Here is a 17705-nt window from a genome sequence, read left to right as displayed (position 1 = left end):
CCATTGCTCTTATCTGAATTTTTTTCAACAAGAGTGGAAAACATTAAGTTCATTAAAATGTTGCTACAACCAATAGCAAACAGCAGAGTTTATAGGAGGACACACCATTTAGTACCACAGAATCCATGTCAATAGCCAAGCCCTGCAGGCTCCCCACAGAGGTCCGGTTCACAATGCTTGTCTGAATAGAGTCCTTCAAGATGGCTGCTACACATTCTTCACAAAAGACCTTGGCATGTGGCACCACAAACACAAGCCAAAAGTGGACAAGGAGGCCACCCTCATTATTGTTGCTGAAGCAAAGAAATAGAGATGTTCAGGAAAACCTTTAAGGTGATAGCATTTCAGAGGGAAGCTGGAGCATATAGTGCCCAGACACAAATATGGAACTTCTTTTAAATAGGACTGGTTTCCCAAAAGGAGCTCACAAAACAAGGAAAGATTCTTGTTTGGTGTATCATGTCCCCTGTGTGGAGGGGGTGGGGTAGAAGTAGGAGGGAGGACACCAGGGTATTTTCAACAAAGGGTAACCATGTTGAAAGTCAGGTGACTAAAACCATAGAAGCCAAAAGGGAACTTGGAAGCCATGAAATCCAATCTCCTCACTTTGCAGTTGAGGAAACTGAGGTTGAAAGAAAGATGACTTGTCTAGGTTCATATAGTTAGTAAGTGTCTAAGCAAGATTCAAACTTAAGTCTCCCTGATTCCAAGTCCAGCAGTCTGTATTTCAACAAATATGTATTAAACACTTGGTATGTTCAGGAAACCATGTTGGGAAATAGGAAGTACAAAGAAAATAGGGAAATAATCTCTACCCTCAAGGAGCCAACATTCTTTGAGGGAAAATGCAACATATACTTGGTTAAATGAGACCAACGTCTAATTGCACACATGCATACATGTATGGAGAGAGACATTCAGAAACATAGACACACAGAGAGACAGCAAGACATAAAGACAAAAACATAGAGAAAGACAGTCAGAGAGAGAGACACACAGAAAGAGACAGAAACATACACACAGAGACAGAGAGAAGGAGAGAAAGGGGGGGGGAGGCAGAGAGGGAGAAGAGAGAAAGAGACAGAGAGAGGTGGAGGGAGAGAGGGAGAAGAGAGACAGACAGACACATACCCAGAGAGAGAAAGAGAAAAACAGAGAGAGAAACACACAGAGAGAGACAGAGAGATATGGGGAGAGGAGACAGAGTGGGGAGACAGAGACACAGAAAGAGAGACAGACAGATACATTCAGAGAGAGAAAGGGACAGAGAGACAAAGGGAGGAGAGAGAAAGAGAAAGAGAGAGAGAGAGAGAGACAGACAGACAGACAGACAGAGACAGAGAGAGACAGAAAGAGATAGAGAGAGACACAAAGACAAAGACAGAAACAGAGACAGAGACAGAGAGATGTGGGGGTAGAGCTAACAATTGGCAGAAAGTTTCATGCCATTGGTGACACACAAGGTATACTTCGAAAGAAGTCAGAGATACTACAGAGCAGATAGATGGCATCTTAATTCACAGAGGGCTGGGCCTGGAGGCAGGAAGATTCATCTTCCTGAGTTCAAATCCAACCTCAGACACTTAATAGCTGTGTGATCCTGGGCAAGTTATTTAACCTTGTTTGCCTCAGTTTCCTCATCTATAAAATTATCTGGAGAAGGAAATGGCAAATCACTCTAGTATTTTTTGCCGGAAAAAGCCCAGACACAGTCATATATGATTGAAATGAATCAATAACATGCTGACACCAATCCATAATATAACTTCATAATTCAGTTTAAGACATTACCTGACATCTACAACCACAGACTTCTTGTAAAATTTGGAGAAGGCAGATGTTGAGTATACTAGGTTCATCTGAAAAAGAAAAATCGGGATGCCAGTTTAAGTAGATTCTTGTTTGATTATAGTTGATGAGAACAAAATCTTTTAAGTTTGGTTGTCTTTAGAAAAATGGTTTTAAAAAATCACTCAATGAATGTGTTCACTCATTTAATTAGTTTGAATTTTGTATGTTCAATCAAATTGGTATCTTGTGTTAGAATAAAATGCTGCAGAGTATATAACAAATGCTTTAGAATCCCTTTTGATTCATTTACTTGACTTTTCAATTAATCAATAAATATCTATGAACATCTATATGCAATGCTTACAGCTAAATTCAGAATAAAAGGAGAATACAAACCAGTGCATTTTCCTCCTGTCTCCGTTTTTCTTTATTTTTCACAAGTGGTGGGAAAGCTAACAGGAAATATCTAAAACATACTGCAGACCTTGAAGAAAGTTCATATAAAACCAATCACTTCTTTATAAAGATCTTCATGATACTCTGAGTCAAACAGTCTGCATCATAGAGCTTCTTAGCTCCCTTCATTTGCCACTGATTAATACCAGGGCTTAGTATAGGACAAACAAAAGATCACTTCTCAAATTTCAGCCTGATTCAATCTCTCTACATGTGACAGAAGGCACACTTGTATAAAAGCCTCTTCATGAGGACATCCTGCTTTCATAATGTTTCAGGGTCAGCAGGAGAATCAATCATCGAGGAAAGGTTTTCAGGAGACTAGAAAGTCAAACAGAAAAAAAAGGGAGAGGGAAGGAAATAACCATTATATTATGCTTACATTGCAGGACAGCTAGGTGGTGCAGTGCATAAAGTGCTTGCCCTAGAGTCAGGCCAACTCATCTTCCTGAATTTAAATCTGGCCTTAGACTCGTCCTAGCTGCACAACTCTGGGCCAGTCACGCAATCCTTTTGCCTCAGTTTTCTCATCTGTAAAATGATCTAGAGAAGAATGGCAACCTTCCAGAGTTTTTGCCAAGAAAACCCTAAATAGGTTGGTGAAGATTCAGACACAACTGAACAACAAAAATGCTTTCTGTGTGCTAGGCACTGTATTAAGTATTTTTTAATATAAATTTTATTTCACTTGATACTTATGACAACCCTTTGAGGTGGGTGCTAGAATTGGTATCATTTTACAATTGAGGAAACTGAGGTTGACAGAAATTAAGTGATTGGGGAGATCATATAACTGGTAAATATTTGAGGCCAATTTAAAGTCAGATTTTTCCTAACTCCAGACTAGGTGTTCTACCTACTGCAGCACCTGCTGCCCCTAAGAAGAGAACCAATAAGTAGAAAAAAAAGAACAGAAGCTGTGGAGAACAGCCCTGTGTGAGATCTTCCCATCTTTCCAGGTTCATTGGCCCCCAACCTATCCCATTCTGCTAAAACTCCAGGAGCCCTGTGGGACTTACCCAATCTTTTCCAGAAATGTTTCAGCCAAGGGTGGGGGGAGACAGAGGAAGAGAGCGGAGAGGTGGAGAGAAGGGAAAAAAGAGAGACAGAGATAGAGACAGAGGCACGCAGAGAGACAATTAGAAACACAGGCAGAGGCAGAGACAGAAATAGAGACAAAGAAAGGTAGAGACAGAGACAGACAGAGATAGAGAGAGACAGACACATTCAGAGACAGACAGTTAGAGCAGTAAGGACCCAGGAGGACACTTTAAACTAGAAAAAGAAACACTGGAGATAAATGGACAAGAAACAACCTCAACAAAGGATAATAGGACAATAGCTCTAGAGCAGCAGGCTCATATCTCAGAGGCCATCTAATCTAATCTTATTTTATAGAATAAGAAACTGAGGCCCAGGGAAGAAAGTTATCTGTGCAAGGTTATATCAACAGCAAGCTTTAACAAACTAAAGAGTCCCCTGACACTGGACTCAGTGGTTTTTTCCACAGTACTATTATGTTTCCCCATGCTTTACCCAAGTTATTGTTAACAAGAACATAACAAAGCTTTCTACAATGCTTCTCAGTTTCTAGGCTAACACCCAGGAAAGAGGGCCCTCAGTGTGTCATACTGTGCAGTGCCAATACCTACCAATGTGTATGAAAGAGCTAATTTTACTTTGTGAATGAAGTTTTCTGGCATTTGCCTCACATTTTATTTTATTTTATTTTATTTTTTGTTTGTTTGTTTTAATAACTTTTTATTGACAGAACCCATGCCTGGGTAATTTTTTACAGCATTATCCCTTGCACTCACTTCTGTTCCAATTTTTCCCCTCCCTCCCTCCACCCCCTCCCCCAGATGGCAAGTAGTCCTTTACAAGTTGAATAGGTTACAGTATATCCTAGATACAATATATGTGTGCAGAACCGAACAGTTTTCTTGTTGAACAGGGAGAATTGGATTCAGAAGGTATAAATAACCCGGGAAGAAAAACAGTTTATATTCATTTCCCAGTGTTCTTTCTTTGGGTGTAGCTGCTTCTGTCCATCCTTGATCAATTGAAACTGAATTAGCGCTCTTTATTGAAGAGATCCACTTCCATCAGAATACATCCTCATACAGTATCGTTGTTGAGGTAGATAATGATCTCCTGGTTCTGATCATTTCACTTAGCATCAGTTCACTCACATTTTATTTTAAATAAGTTTCTCTTCTTGTACAAGATAAGGTCAGTCAGTACAATTATTTGACATCAGATCACCTGGTTCAAATGCTTGCTTTACCTTTTTTATATTACCTGAGTAAATTTGGGCAAGTCATTTAATATCTCAGGCTTAAATTTTCTCAGATGTAAAATGAAGCTATTGAACTCAGTGGCTTCTGAAATCTTTTTTACTAAAATGTCTAGAGCCTCGCTTCTTAAACTGGGGTTCAAGAGCTCATAAGAGATCTTATAATTGAATATAAGGTTTGGAAAATTAAGATTATCAGTAAATGTTTGTTTTGTGTACCTATTTTATATTCCTATATACCTGAGGACTTGTAAAAACTTCACAAGCAAAAAGGGGCCACAAGCAAAAAAAGTTTAAGAAGCCCTGGTCTAGTGTATGAAAAGGTTAAATGACTCTCAGCTTCACATAGCTAATATGCACTAGATGAGGATCTGAACCCAGATTATCCTGGCTTTTAGACCAGTTCTCTATTTACAACCACCACTATGAGAATGCCTCTCATTCCACTCTAAGATAAAATCAAAGTCAGAATAATGATGTATAAAAATTGACAACTCAGTGAAGAAACTAATATTGTGTCATTGTCCTCCTTTAAATCTTGATGTAGATTATGCTATTAATAGCTCAGATTTATATAGTGCTTCACAATTTGTGAATTCTTTTTCCTTACAACAATCCTCTAAGACAAATTGTTCAAATATCATTATTACTGTTTTATACAAGGAGAAATCTGAACTTCAGAGGGATTTGTCACTTACTCAGTGTTTTATGAACAGAGGGATGGTAGAGCTAAGACTGAAATGCACATCTTTTGATTTTAAAATCCTGTGATCCTTCTGTTTTATTTACTATGTCCGATGGTGTCTAATGTAGTCTAAGTAAGCTATCTATTTTAATAGAAAAGGGCACAATTTAAAACAGAAGTGAACAAAAAGAATTTCTAGCACATTGGATGACAATACCCAAAACAATTTTGATTAACTAAAGCCATAAGCTTTCATCTTATTAGATGAAAGTTTAAATAAAAATGTGGAATTCGTCCCTGATTAAAAAAATGAACTATTGAAGTATAGATTGAAGAAGGCATAGCTGTATTACTGTATTATAGTTTCTGAACTATATTACTGCCCTGTTTAATAGCCTACAATGACTCCCTATTGCCTCAAGTCAAATATAAAATCCTTTGTTTGACTTTAAATTCCTTTTTACCTTGGTCCTTCCTATCTTTCTAAGCTTCTTACTCCTTACTTTCCTTCATATATTTTACGATATAGTGATTCTGACCTCCTTGCTATCCTTATATTTGATATTCCATGTTCCAATTCACTGCATTTTCCTTATTTGTCTCTCAGTGTGCCATCTTCCCATCTTTTCACATTCACTGATGCTCATTCCATTCTGCTACACTTAAAAAATTGATGAGGTAAAATTCCAGCAGCCCTGTGAGACTTAACCCATCTTTTCCAGGAGAGATGGAGAAAGAGAGAGAGAGAGAGAGAGAGAGAGAGAGAGAGAGAGAGAGAGAGAGAGAGAGAGAGAGAGAGAGAGAAGGAAAAAGGGAGGGAGAAAGAGAGAGTCAGTCAGTTGGTTAAGAATTTCCAGGACCCAGAAGGAAACTTTAAGCTAGGAAAAAAAAAAAAAAAAACACCAGAGGTAGACAGACTTGAGACAGCCTCAACAAAGGATAATAATATTATGACTCTAGAGCTGGCAGGCCCATATATCTCAGAGACCATCTATTCCAATTCTCTCATTTTTTAAATGAGGAAACCGAAGCCCAATCTAGTGACCTAGAATTCTTTGCCTCCTGGCTTCCCTGACTTACTTTCAGTTTCAGCTAAAAATCCTCCTACTGCCATTCCTGATCTTCCTCGATGTTAGTACCTGCCCTCTGAGACTACCTTCAATTTATCCTGTGTGAATGTGTGTGTACATGAATACTCACATATATATGTATGTATATACATACATACATATATATTTACACACAATTATTTTTATATTCTTTCTGTGAGGTCATGAGCTCTTGTCTTTCTTATCTCTAGTACTTAGCAAGATTCCTGGTAGATAGTAAAAACTTTAAAAATGTTTACTGATGACTTGATTTGAACAAGATATTCAGGTTTTAGTGGTTTGCAAACTTGATATGAATAAGGAGTATAACATGGCAGGTAAATGTCATTTTAGCTTGAATGAATAGCAGCATGTTCTCTATAGAGGCCTTAAGCAGACTACAACAGAAATACTATATTCAGTTCTGGATATCATACTTTGGAAATGACATGACAAATTAGATCATGTCAGGGAAGGATGATCAGAATGATGGGAGAATTAGTGAGCATGCAAGATTCATCTGAAAGAACTAGAGATGTGTTGCCAGAAGAAAAAATTGGAGAGGAAGGAGGAAAAAATTTGACAACTGTCTTCATGTATTTGAAATGTAGGAAATTAATTAGATTCATCTTGTTGTTGCTGTTGGTTGTTGTTTGTCCTTCATTCTCAAAAAAAGACCATAAAATTAAGGAGATGACATGTCATGCAAGTGAATTGGATTTAAATGAGGGAGGGCTGTGCAAACTCACCTGCCTCACTTTCCTCTCCAGAGCTATTTGGGTCCAGTGGTAGAGATGGATCAGAACTATTGGAGATGGCCCTGAATGCAATGGTAGACCTTGGCTTTTTTAAACTAAGGTCTTCAATAGGTCTCAGTTTGACTGAGGTACCATCCATTTAGGAAAAGACTCTTTTCTTTCACTTATTCAAAAAAAAATCTAAATAAATGAATGGATCTGGGAGGATAAGACGCTTAGGGTTTCTGGCCAAAGCAGAAATGATTACTGTTTACATTCAAACTGAGTCAATCAGGATCCAGACAATACCAAATGGACCTTGGCCTAGGACCTATTAGTGGTCAATGAGAATCAGTTTGGTTTTGGTTTAGGACTTGGTCCTTGAGAAAGAAATCTAGCCATTACATCCTATTTTGGATCCAAAAGGCCAGGATTTGAATCACAGTTGACTTTGTGATATCTTTGGACAAGTCACTTTATCATTTCAAACCTCAGTATAGTCATCTGTGAAAAGAGGCATTGGATAGGATGGCCTATACTTATAAATTTGTCAGCCTATGAATAAGGAATAATGGCTAAAAGAAAGACAAATTTTGATTCAATTTTGTAAGAAAAAAAGATTCCCAGCAATTAAAATTGTAGATTGTGTGGAGATTCACAGGATATCAGTAGAAGATTTTCAATTGGAAACTGGATGACTTTTTGTCAAGGATATTGGAAAATAGTTTCTTTTTTAGATGGATATTGTACTAGAAGATTTCTGAAATCCCTTTCAACTTTGAGTTTTTGTGACTCTGTGATAGTAGGTAAATATGAAATAGGACAGATCCACTATCATTTTTATAGTTACCTGTTCTCACCAAAGATGATAATTAAGTCACCACATCTGAGCAAAACCACCTCACTACCTAATGTGCTTTATAAATAAATGCTGTTGACATGTAAGATGAATTTAGGATCAACAGTTGGATCTGCTCAAACACAAAGAATACATCTGAGAAGTTACAAAAATCTTAAAAATCACTCAATCCATTTTCATCCATTTGCAAATTTAAATGGAAAAGACCAAAAGTAGTACCTCTAATAAATTGAAGATGGAGTTATTATAGACTTTTTCTTATTTATATAAAATCTTTGAAGTTAAAGATTGGTTTGGAGACTAATTTTCTTCATAGGGCTGCTCTCCAGTTGGAAATCATAGAATACTATGATCTCAGAAAAATAAAAATTTTCAGTTGAGCCAGAATGTAAAGAAAAGTTACATGGTGGGGTGTAAATAGCTTCCTAGCTGCATGACCGTGGGCAAGTCACTTAACTCCAATTGCCTCGGCAAAAAAAAAAAAAAAAAAAGAAGAAGAAGAAGAAGAAAGAAAAACAGAGAGTGAAGGATAACAGATGGACAGTTTAGATGTTGTACTAGTGCCTGCAACATACTAAAAAACAAAACAAAACAACAAAAAATGGAAGGCCTCAAGCTTAATGAATAATTTAAAGAAATACACGGACAAAAAAAATCACACTAATATGAGAAATCATAGAATGATTGTGATCTACTCTGGGGGAAGGAAAACTCATCAGGATGCAGTTACATCAATTTCTAAGAATTTGAGAATTATGATTATCATTCTTGTCAAGGATGCTGAAGCTCCCTATCATAAGGTTCTCTTATCCATGCATTGTCAAGCTAGGAAAGGCTCTTTTAAAAATCCTAATCCATTTCTCTTCCTCTAAGTGGGACTACAGATGCATCACCATAACAATTGTTTGGGAAGTAGGTTGTACAATCTCCCTTCCTAATAAATTCCAATGCTTAACAACAATCCCTGTAAAGACTTTCTTCCTTAGATCTAAATTAGTTCTCACCCCATGTGACATCATTTCAGACTATTTGCTTTCTTTTTGCCCCCAAGATGAGATAGATAATACTCAGTTACCCCCTTCCACATGATAATTACCTTTTATTTCATTAAGGGTGCCTGATCAAGCTTTACTTCTCCTTCCAAGGTTATCTTCTTTTGAAATAAATATGCTACTAAACTTTATTCATCTATTCTCCTTTTTTTAAAACCAATCTCCACATATAAAAGTAACAGTGAAATGAGGGGCCTGCATATGATTTCTCTGATAAAATGGTTAATGAGAATGACATTCTAATATTGACCATTAGGTGGCAGGTAGCATCCATAATTCAAACCTCAAAGGCCATCTGATTTCTCTTATTGAAGAGTGGCAGGTTGTCTTTTTTTTTTCCCCTACAAGGATAGAGATTTGACCTTTAGGTTCATTGTTATAGAGAACTCTAAGGTAAGGAAACTCCCTTTCTCCAGGCAAATTGGCACCTTTCCTGAAATTTTTGCCTGGGAGAGTTATCTGAAGTACTGAGAGATTAAATGACTTTTTCAGGGTCACACATGGCTTTATTATAAGCCCTCTGTTCAAATCCAGCTTATGATGAGTACTAGTTGTGTAACCATGGGCTAGTAACCCTGTTTACCTCAGTTTCATGATTCTGTAAAATGAAGAAATGGCAAACCACTCTAGTATCTTTGCCAAGAAATCCACTCATGGTGTTACAAAAACTAATACATAAGTGAAAAAGAACTGAATACAAGCAATAATAACAACTAACCTCAGAGGATTGTTCTGAAAAAAAATATTTTTAAACCATCTAATTACAAAATATTAGTATTCCATATATGAGAGGTATCTAATTCCTTTTTGACATCCTGTTGCAATTTTATCCAACTTTTTTGCCTCACATTACACTTAATGCCTGAAAAAAGCCATTGGTTGTTGTAGATAGAAGTTTGGTGAGAAAAGCAAACAGTTTTGAAGTGGAAAAGATAGAGAATTAGAGACAATAACAATTGTGGTGGCAGTACAAACATGCTTTTTCAAGTTCAAGAACACTTTACTTCCAGTCCCAATGGAGGCAACTAGTTTTGTGTTAACAGACTACTGGGAAGTAGAAAGTTCATTTAACATAAGGTACTAAATTTCTGGATTAGCTTTCTCATTTCTGTTCTGCAACTGGGCAGCTGAAGAGGGAAGAACCAGTGGAAAAGGAGAGATTTTGCCTAGAGGGTGGAAATGGAGAAAGAATGCAAGATGGTGTTTTGTGAGAAATGTGTCCATTGGTTTTAATTTTATCATATTTGCAGGTAATCTTGAGGAAGGTAACTGGCACTTTGTTGGATCTATAAAGGAGGGGATGTGGCAATTAGGTAAAAGCAGAGATATAAAGTGACACAGCATGATCTAATCAATCCATCAATCAACAAATGTTTACTAAATGTCATTATGTTCCAGGTACTGTGCTAGACACATTCTCCCAGATAAAAAATTTAGTACATGGAAATGGAGGCAGAGTGCAGAGTGATTACTAACCATCTAGCCCAGATTACTAACAGGTAGGTCCTAGATAACAACACCATTGTAGAGATAAGTAAGTTGAACTTCAGAGATGTAAAGATACTTAAGTAAAATCATATACTAATTGATGGCAAAGCTACAACTAGAAGAACAATAAAAAAAGACAAATCAGATGTCTTGACTTACTGTGGGAATACTGTGGAGAAAGAAATAGCAAACTGCTCCACTATCTTTGTCAAGAAAACCCCAAATCAAGTCACAAAGAGTTTGGTATGACTGAAATAAATGAATAACAAAAAAAAAATGTCCTTTCCAGATCTAAGTCTTCTTACTATATTCTTCCTATATCTGTCCTATGTCTTCCTATGATTCCTTTATCAGCTTCCTATTATTCCTTTCACCTTCTGCCATCATTATATCTGTTCATATCCTTCATATAAGGTTCCATCTGCTGAGAGGGGATCTGTAGGGGCAACCAATATTTGCTAGTTCATTTATACCTTAAGTAGCAAATTGGATTAATCATATTCCAAATATGAAAAATATTTGCTTTATGTCTTTCTAAAGATGAGTGATAATCATTAAGTCTATGTTAATAAAAATTTTAATAATCTAGAAAGGAAGATGCAAGGTAATTCAATTAAATCTAGAATTATTAAATGTGTACTAGTATATCAGTTTGAGCTGATGAAGGCATATCTGTAGTGTATTTCCTGTCTATGCATAATTGCTAGAGTTTGCTGCTGGCATTAAGCTCCCCAATATGAGAAAAGAAAGTAAGGATGGCTGATTTAAAAATACTAATACCTCTATTTTGGCACAAACCAATGGCCTATGTATCTAGGAACAACAAAGGTTGTACTAGGGAGGGATATGAAAATTCCCTCCATTACAGTGACCTCAAAAGAAAGGAATCCTGAGTTTTCTTGTAGATTAAGGTTTTATATTCTGTGTATTTGTTTTTGAATGACAAATACTGACTCATTTGACTGAGATCTGGAAAAGACATTTTTTGTTGTTCATTTGTTTCAGTTATATCTAATTCTTTGTGATCTGATTTGGGTTTTCTTGACAAAGATAGTGGAGTAGTTTGCTATTTCCTTTTCAAGATCATTTTACAGAGGAGGAAACTGAAGCAAATAGGATTAATTGACAAGGTCACACTGCTAATAAGTGTCTGGGCCAAATTTATATTAAGGAAGATGAGTCTTCCTGACTCCAGGAAATCTCATACTAGAGACCAGATACCAGAAAGGGTCTTAAATATCAAAGGAGGAGAACAATGAATAGGGCATGCAACTAAAAAAAGTTATAAAAAAGAACAAATTAAAAACCCTAAATTAAATACCAAATTAGAAATTCTGAAATTCAAAGGAGAGACTAATAAAATTGAAATTAAGAAAACTATTGCACTAATTAATAAAAGAGTTGGTTTTGTGAAAAAAAATAAACAAAACAGAAAACCTTTGGTCAATTTGATTTAAAAAAAGGAAAGAAAAAACTAAATCACCAGCATCAAAAATGAAAAGGGTGAACTTACCACCAATGAAAAAGAAATTAAAGCAACAATTAGGAGCTATTTTGCCCAATTTCATGGCAGCAAATCTGACAATCTAAGCTGAATAGATGACTATTTACAAAAATCTAAATTTTCCAGGTTAACAGAAGAGGAAATAAATTACTTAAATAATCTCATTTTAGAAAAAGAAATTGAATAAGCCATTAATGAACTCCCTAAGAAAAAATCTCCAGGACCAGATGGATTCACAAGTGAGTTCTACCAAAGAATTAAAGAACAATTAATTCCAATACTATGTAAGCTATTTGGAAAAATAGATAAAGAAGGAATCCTGCCAAATTCTTCTATGACACAAATATGGTACTGATACCTAAACCAGAAAGAGCCAAAACAGAGAAAGAAAATTACAGATCAATCTCCCTTGTGAACATTGATGCAAAAACTTTAAATAAAATATTAGCAGAGAGATTATAGCAATTTATCAGGAGAATAATACATACAACCAACTGGGATTTATACCAGAAATGCAAGGCTGATTCAATATCAAGAAAACTATTATCACACTTGACCCCATCAATAAGAAAACCAAAAGAAATCATATGATGATCTCAATAGATGCAGAAAAAACTTTTGACAAAATATAGCACCTATTCCTATCACAAACACTAGAGAGCATAGGAATAAAGGGATCTTTCCTTAAAATAATTGACAGTGTCTATCTAAAATTAACAATAAACATTATTTATAATGGAGAGAAGCAGATGAATTCCCAATAAGATCAGGAGTGAATCAAGAATGCCCATTATCACTACTATTATTCAACATTGTTTTAGAAATGTTGGCTTTAGCAATAAGAATAGAAAAAGAAAATTTAAAAATTAGAATAGGTAGTGAAGAAATAAAGCTATCATTCTTTGCATATGATATACTTAGAAAATCGTGTAAAATCATTCAAAAATCTACTAAAAACAATTCATAGCTTTAATACAAATCAACAGCATTTCTACATATTACTGACAAAGCTTATCAACGGGAGACAGAAAGAGAAATTCTGTCTAAAATAATTGTAGACAAAATAAAATATTTGGGTGTCTATCTGCCAAGACAAACCCAGAAACTGTGTGAACAAAATTACAAAACACTTCTCACACAAATAAAGACAGAACTAAACAAATGAAACATATCAATTGCTCATGGATAGCTCAAGCTACTATAATAAACATGACAACTCTGTCTAAATTGATCTACTTATTCAGTGTCATGCCAATCAAACTGCCAAAACATTATTTTATAGAACTAGAAAAAAATAATAACAAAATTCATTTGGAAGAACAAAAGGTCAAGAATATAATTAATGAAAAAAAAAAAAACAAAAGATGATGACTTAGCAATACCAAACTTAAAACTGTATTATAAAGTAGCAGTCATCAAAACCATTTGGCTGGCTAAGAAATAGAATGGTGGATCAGTGGAATAGATTAGATACATGAGACATAATAATCAAAGCCTATAGTCATCTAATATTTGATAAAACCTCAACTTCCAGCTTCTGGGATAAGAACTCTCTATTTGACAAAAATTTCTGGGAAAACTGAAAGATAATATATCAGAAACTCAGCATAGACCTATATCTCACACTCCATACAAAAATAAGGTCAAAAAGGGTATATGATTTGTGTTGGAATCTTTACAAACTGCTAACTAATTAGAGTTGATCTGATCTTACAAGAAGATGTTTTGGGCCAGAACCTGAAACAAAGTACTAAGTAGAACTAATTAGTACAATGCTTGTGTTTACACCTTTATTCATTGGAGTTCACAAGTTTGCCAGATTCACAAAGTAAACTTTGTACCTTTGTGAATTCACACCTCCCTTAAAGCTCTTAGGGCCAGAGAGCACCATGGGAGAAAACCCATAATCCCATTCTCTCAGAAGAGTCAGATATAAGGCCAGTGAAGAGAGATCTATTCCAGAATATATTCCACTTGGCTGGCTGGTCGCAGAAGAGAGTTCAGCTGGATTGGAGAAGAGCACTCTGGTGCAGACACAGAGCACTTTGGGAGATTGAGAGTCAGAAGCCCTCTCTCCGAGGCAAGGCGGATTCAACTTGGAGCTGGATTGAAGGCTGAAGAAAGCAGAGGCAGAAGCAAAGGACAAAACTGCAAGAGCTCTTGGAACCAAGCAGAGAGATAGACCTCTAAGCTAACTGGGCTATATTGGAGATAATAAACCTGCACCTCTCCCCCAGAGAGAACTATTCTACTTATTTTAAAAGAAGAAAAAGAAACACCACAGATTTGGGCATAAAGGGTGATACTATAAGCAAATTAGGAGAGCAAGGGATAATTTACCTATTAGATCTTTCGAGAAGGGAGGAATTTATTACCAAAGAAGAACTAGAAAATATTATGAAAGACAAAATGTACAACTTTGATTACATTAAATTAAAAAGTTTTTTTCACAAATAAAACACGAGGAAAGTACAAAGCTGAGGGGAAAAAATACAGTCAGTGTTTCTAGTAAAGGTTTCATTTCTAAAATATACAAAAAACTGTGTCAATTTTATAAAAATGCAAGTCATTGCAATGGTCAAAGGATATGAACAGATAATTTTCTGATGATGAAATTAAAGCCATATATAATTATATGAAAAAATGCTCTAAGTCACTATTAATTAAAACAAATTAAAACACTTCTGAAATGCCATCTCACATCTCTCAGATTGGCTTAGATGACAGGAAAAGACAATGATAAATGTTGAAGGAGATGCGGGAAAACTGGACACTAATTGACGGAATTATGAAATGATCTGACCATTCTGGAGACATTTAAGAGTGCAATTTGGAACTACGCCCAAAGGTCTATAAAACTGTGCATACCCTTTGACCCAGCAGTGCCACTACTGAGTGTATATCCCAAGGAAATCACAGAGGGGGAAAAGGACTCACATGTGCTAAAATGTAGCAGCTCTTTTTGTGGTAGCAAAGAATTGGAAAATGAATAGATATCCATCAATTGGGGAATGACTGAATAAGTTGTGATATATGAAAGTAATGGAATATTATTGTTTTATTAAAAATGATACTGAGCAAAACAATAAGAACCAGGAATATATTGTAATACAGTGACAGCTAGGATACATGATGATCAACTATGAAAGACTTGGTTCTTGCCAGTGGTTCAAGTGATCCAAGGCAATCCTAATAGACATTAGATAGAAAAATGCCAAGTGCATCCAGAAAAAAAAAAAAAACCTATGGTGATTGAATGTAAATTAACATATACTATGTTCATTTCTTTTTTCTATTTTTCCCCTCTTTCCTATGGTTTCCCCCTTTTGTTCTGATTTTTCTCTCCCCACATGACTCATAAAACAATGTATATTAAAATTAATTAATTGATTAAAAATATTAACAAAATCCTTGTCCCTACTACTTCTTAAGTTAAAAAATTATATATATAGTGTAAAGATATATCCATATATATAGATGCATATGTATATATATAGTATATATTTGTGCATGTACAGTTATATATAATTTTCTAGTAAATCAAATATTATTTACTTTTATTTATATTAAGAGAATTTTGAACTTCAAAGTCTTCACTTTTCTTATAGGATCCTAGGAATTAGCTAGTCAGGAGGCCCAGGAATCCCATTCTAAATACCATCAGGCTGCTCGAGCTTTGCGTTTACAGTTTGGGATTACAAGAGAAGAAGCTAGGAGCATAGTGAAAAGCTGTACAGCTTGCCTTCCCTTCCACGCTCCTACACTGCCTCCAGGGAAGAACCCTCGTGGTTTGAGACCCAATGAAATCTGGCAAATGGATGTGACTCATTATAAATCTTTTGGTCGTCTGTCTTTTATCCATGTTGTGGTAGACACCTTTTCAGGGTTCACTTTTGCCATACCAGCAGCAAAAGAGACAGCCCGAGTGGTCACTGAATTCCTCATTCAAGCATTCGCAATTATGGGTGTGCCACAAGAAATAAAAACAGATAATGGACCGGCATATACCTCCAAACATTTTGAACACTTTTGTGCACAGTATAAGATTCTACACACTACTGGCATACCCTTTAATCCTCAAGGTCAAGCAATAGTAGAAAGAAGAAACAGAGACATTAAGACACTCCTCCAAAAACAAAAGAAAGGAGGAGCCACGGGTAACCCTAGAGAACTTCTAAATTTAGTTCTCTATACCATTAATTTTTTAATCTTTGATAAAGATGCACTGGCTCCAGCAGACAGGTTTTATAACCCACCAGAAGAGCAGTGTCCAGTGCGAGCAGCTCCACTATCTTTAGATAATCGCCAGGTGATGTGGAGAGACCCAGAAAGTGGTGAATGGAAGGGACCAGATAGACTAACTGCTTGGGGGAGAGGATTTGCTTGCATCTCTACAGGTGGAGAAGGAATCAGATGGGTGCCTACGAGCCGCATTCGCCTTGTCCATTGCAGAAAGATGGAGCAGACCCTTGAAACAAAGGAGAAGACCCAAGAAATATCGGGTGGTTCTGTTGCTGATTGTGCTCATAAGAATTATTAGATTCCTGGCACATGAACTAATGGACAATGGAATCCTATTGGACTGTTTCTAGGACTTATGGACATGTGTAAATTTTCAGATTGATTCTTGTTATTTGTTACATTACTACTAGCCTGTGTTATATTGCTATGTGCTCATGTAAATTATGTATAATGCCTCCCATATTGATGGATTTATGTATACCATGTATATCTGTTACAAAGTTCTGGCCCATATTGATGGATTTATGTGTACCCCCTCAGAAACCCCCTATGTTTTAAAACAAAAGAAAGGGGGAGATGTTGGAATCCTTACTAACTGCTAAGTAATTAGAGTTGATCTAATCTTACAAGAAGTTGTTTTGGCCAGAACCTGAAACAAGGTACTAAGTAGAACTAATCAAGACAAGCTTGTGTTCCCACCTTTACTCAAAGTCCACACCTTAAAGCTCTTTGGGCCAGAGAGCACTATGGGAGAAAACCCATAATCCCATTCTCTCAGAAGGTTCACATATAAGGCGAGACAGCCATTCCAGAATACACTTTTTTCCTCTTGGCTGGCTGATCGCGCTAGACTCGAGAGAAACGACTCTGCTGCAGAGAACACTTTTGACGGACTTCAGTGGAGCTACGCAGAAGCCCTCTCTCCGCGGCAAGTGTGGCTGGGCTCCCCAGAAGGAGATAAGAGAGATCTTCCATCTCTGTTGGAGGCAGAAGAAAACAGAGGCAGAGGCTGAAGGACAGAACCTTTGGATTTGGAGACATCCGAAGGGCTCTAAGCCTCTAAACCGGCTGTGCCCTGAGAAGAACAAACTCCAACATTTGAACTCTAACAGCTAGTATCTCCTATAACATAACTTCATGATTATACATGTTTTTATTATATCTTCTATGTTCATTTTTGTGATGGAAGAGCCCTATTCATGTTTGTATTCTTCAGAAATAGACAAAAAAGCCCAGACAGCCTAGACTCTATTGTTTCCCTATCATCTGTACTTCCTTCTTTCTCTTTTCCATTCTTTCCTTTTTTTCTTTTCTCTATTTTTTATCCTTCTTATAATATCAGAGTATAATTCCCCTGTAGTACTGTGTATACTTTTATGGAAATATTCTCTTAACCTTTTTAACTGACCTGCATTTTTATATTAAATATATATATATATATATCAACAGAGATTTCTTCTTGAATAATCTATAAAATGAGGGAAATTTTAATTTATAGTTTTAAACA

General features: G+C 36.1%; 1 protein-coding gene across 1 annotated transcript in view; it reads right to left on the bottom strand.

Moving 5' to 3' along the window:
* Nucleotides 1-17705, bottom strand: part of TMPRSS7 (transmembrane serine protease 7) — a 100808-nt gene that overhangs the window by 63891 nt on the left and 19212 nt on the right. Inside the window, exons 4-5 of the mRNA XM_051985274.1 lie at nucleotides 1792-1859; nucleotides 106-293 (exon numbers count right to left, since the gene is read on the bottom strand). Of these exons, the coding sequence (XP_051841234.1) occupies nucleotides 106-293; nucleotides 1792-1859 (256 nt within the window). The remainder of the gene's footprint in view (nucleotides 1-105; nucleotides 294-1791; nucleotides 1860-17705) is intronic.

The sequence above is a fragment of the Antechinus flavipes genome, chromosome 3, assembly GCF_016432865.1.
Source record: "Antechinus flavipes isolate AdamAnt ecotype Samford, QLD, Australia chromosome 3, AdamAnt_v2, whole genome shotgun sequence".
NCBI lineage: Eukaryota > Metazoa > Chordata > Mammalia > Dasyuromorphia > Dasyuridae > Antechinus > Antechinus flavipes.
This window is presented reverse-complemented; position numbering and strand designations above follow the sequence as displayed.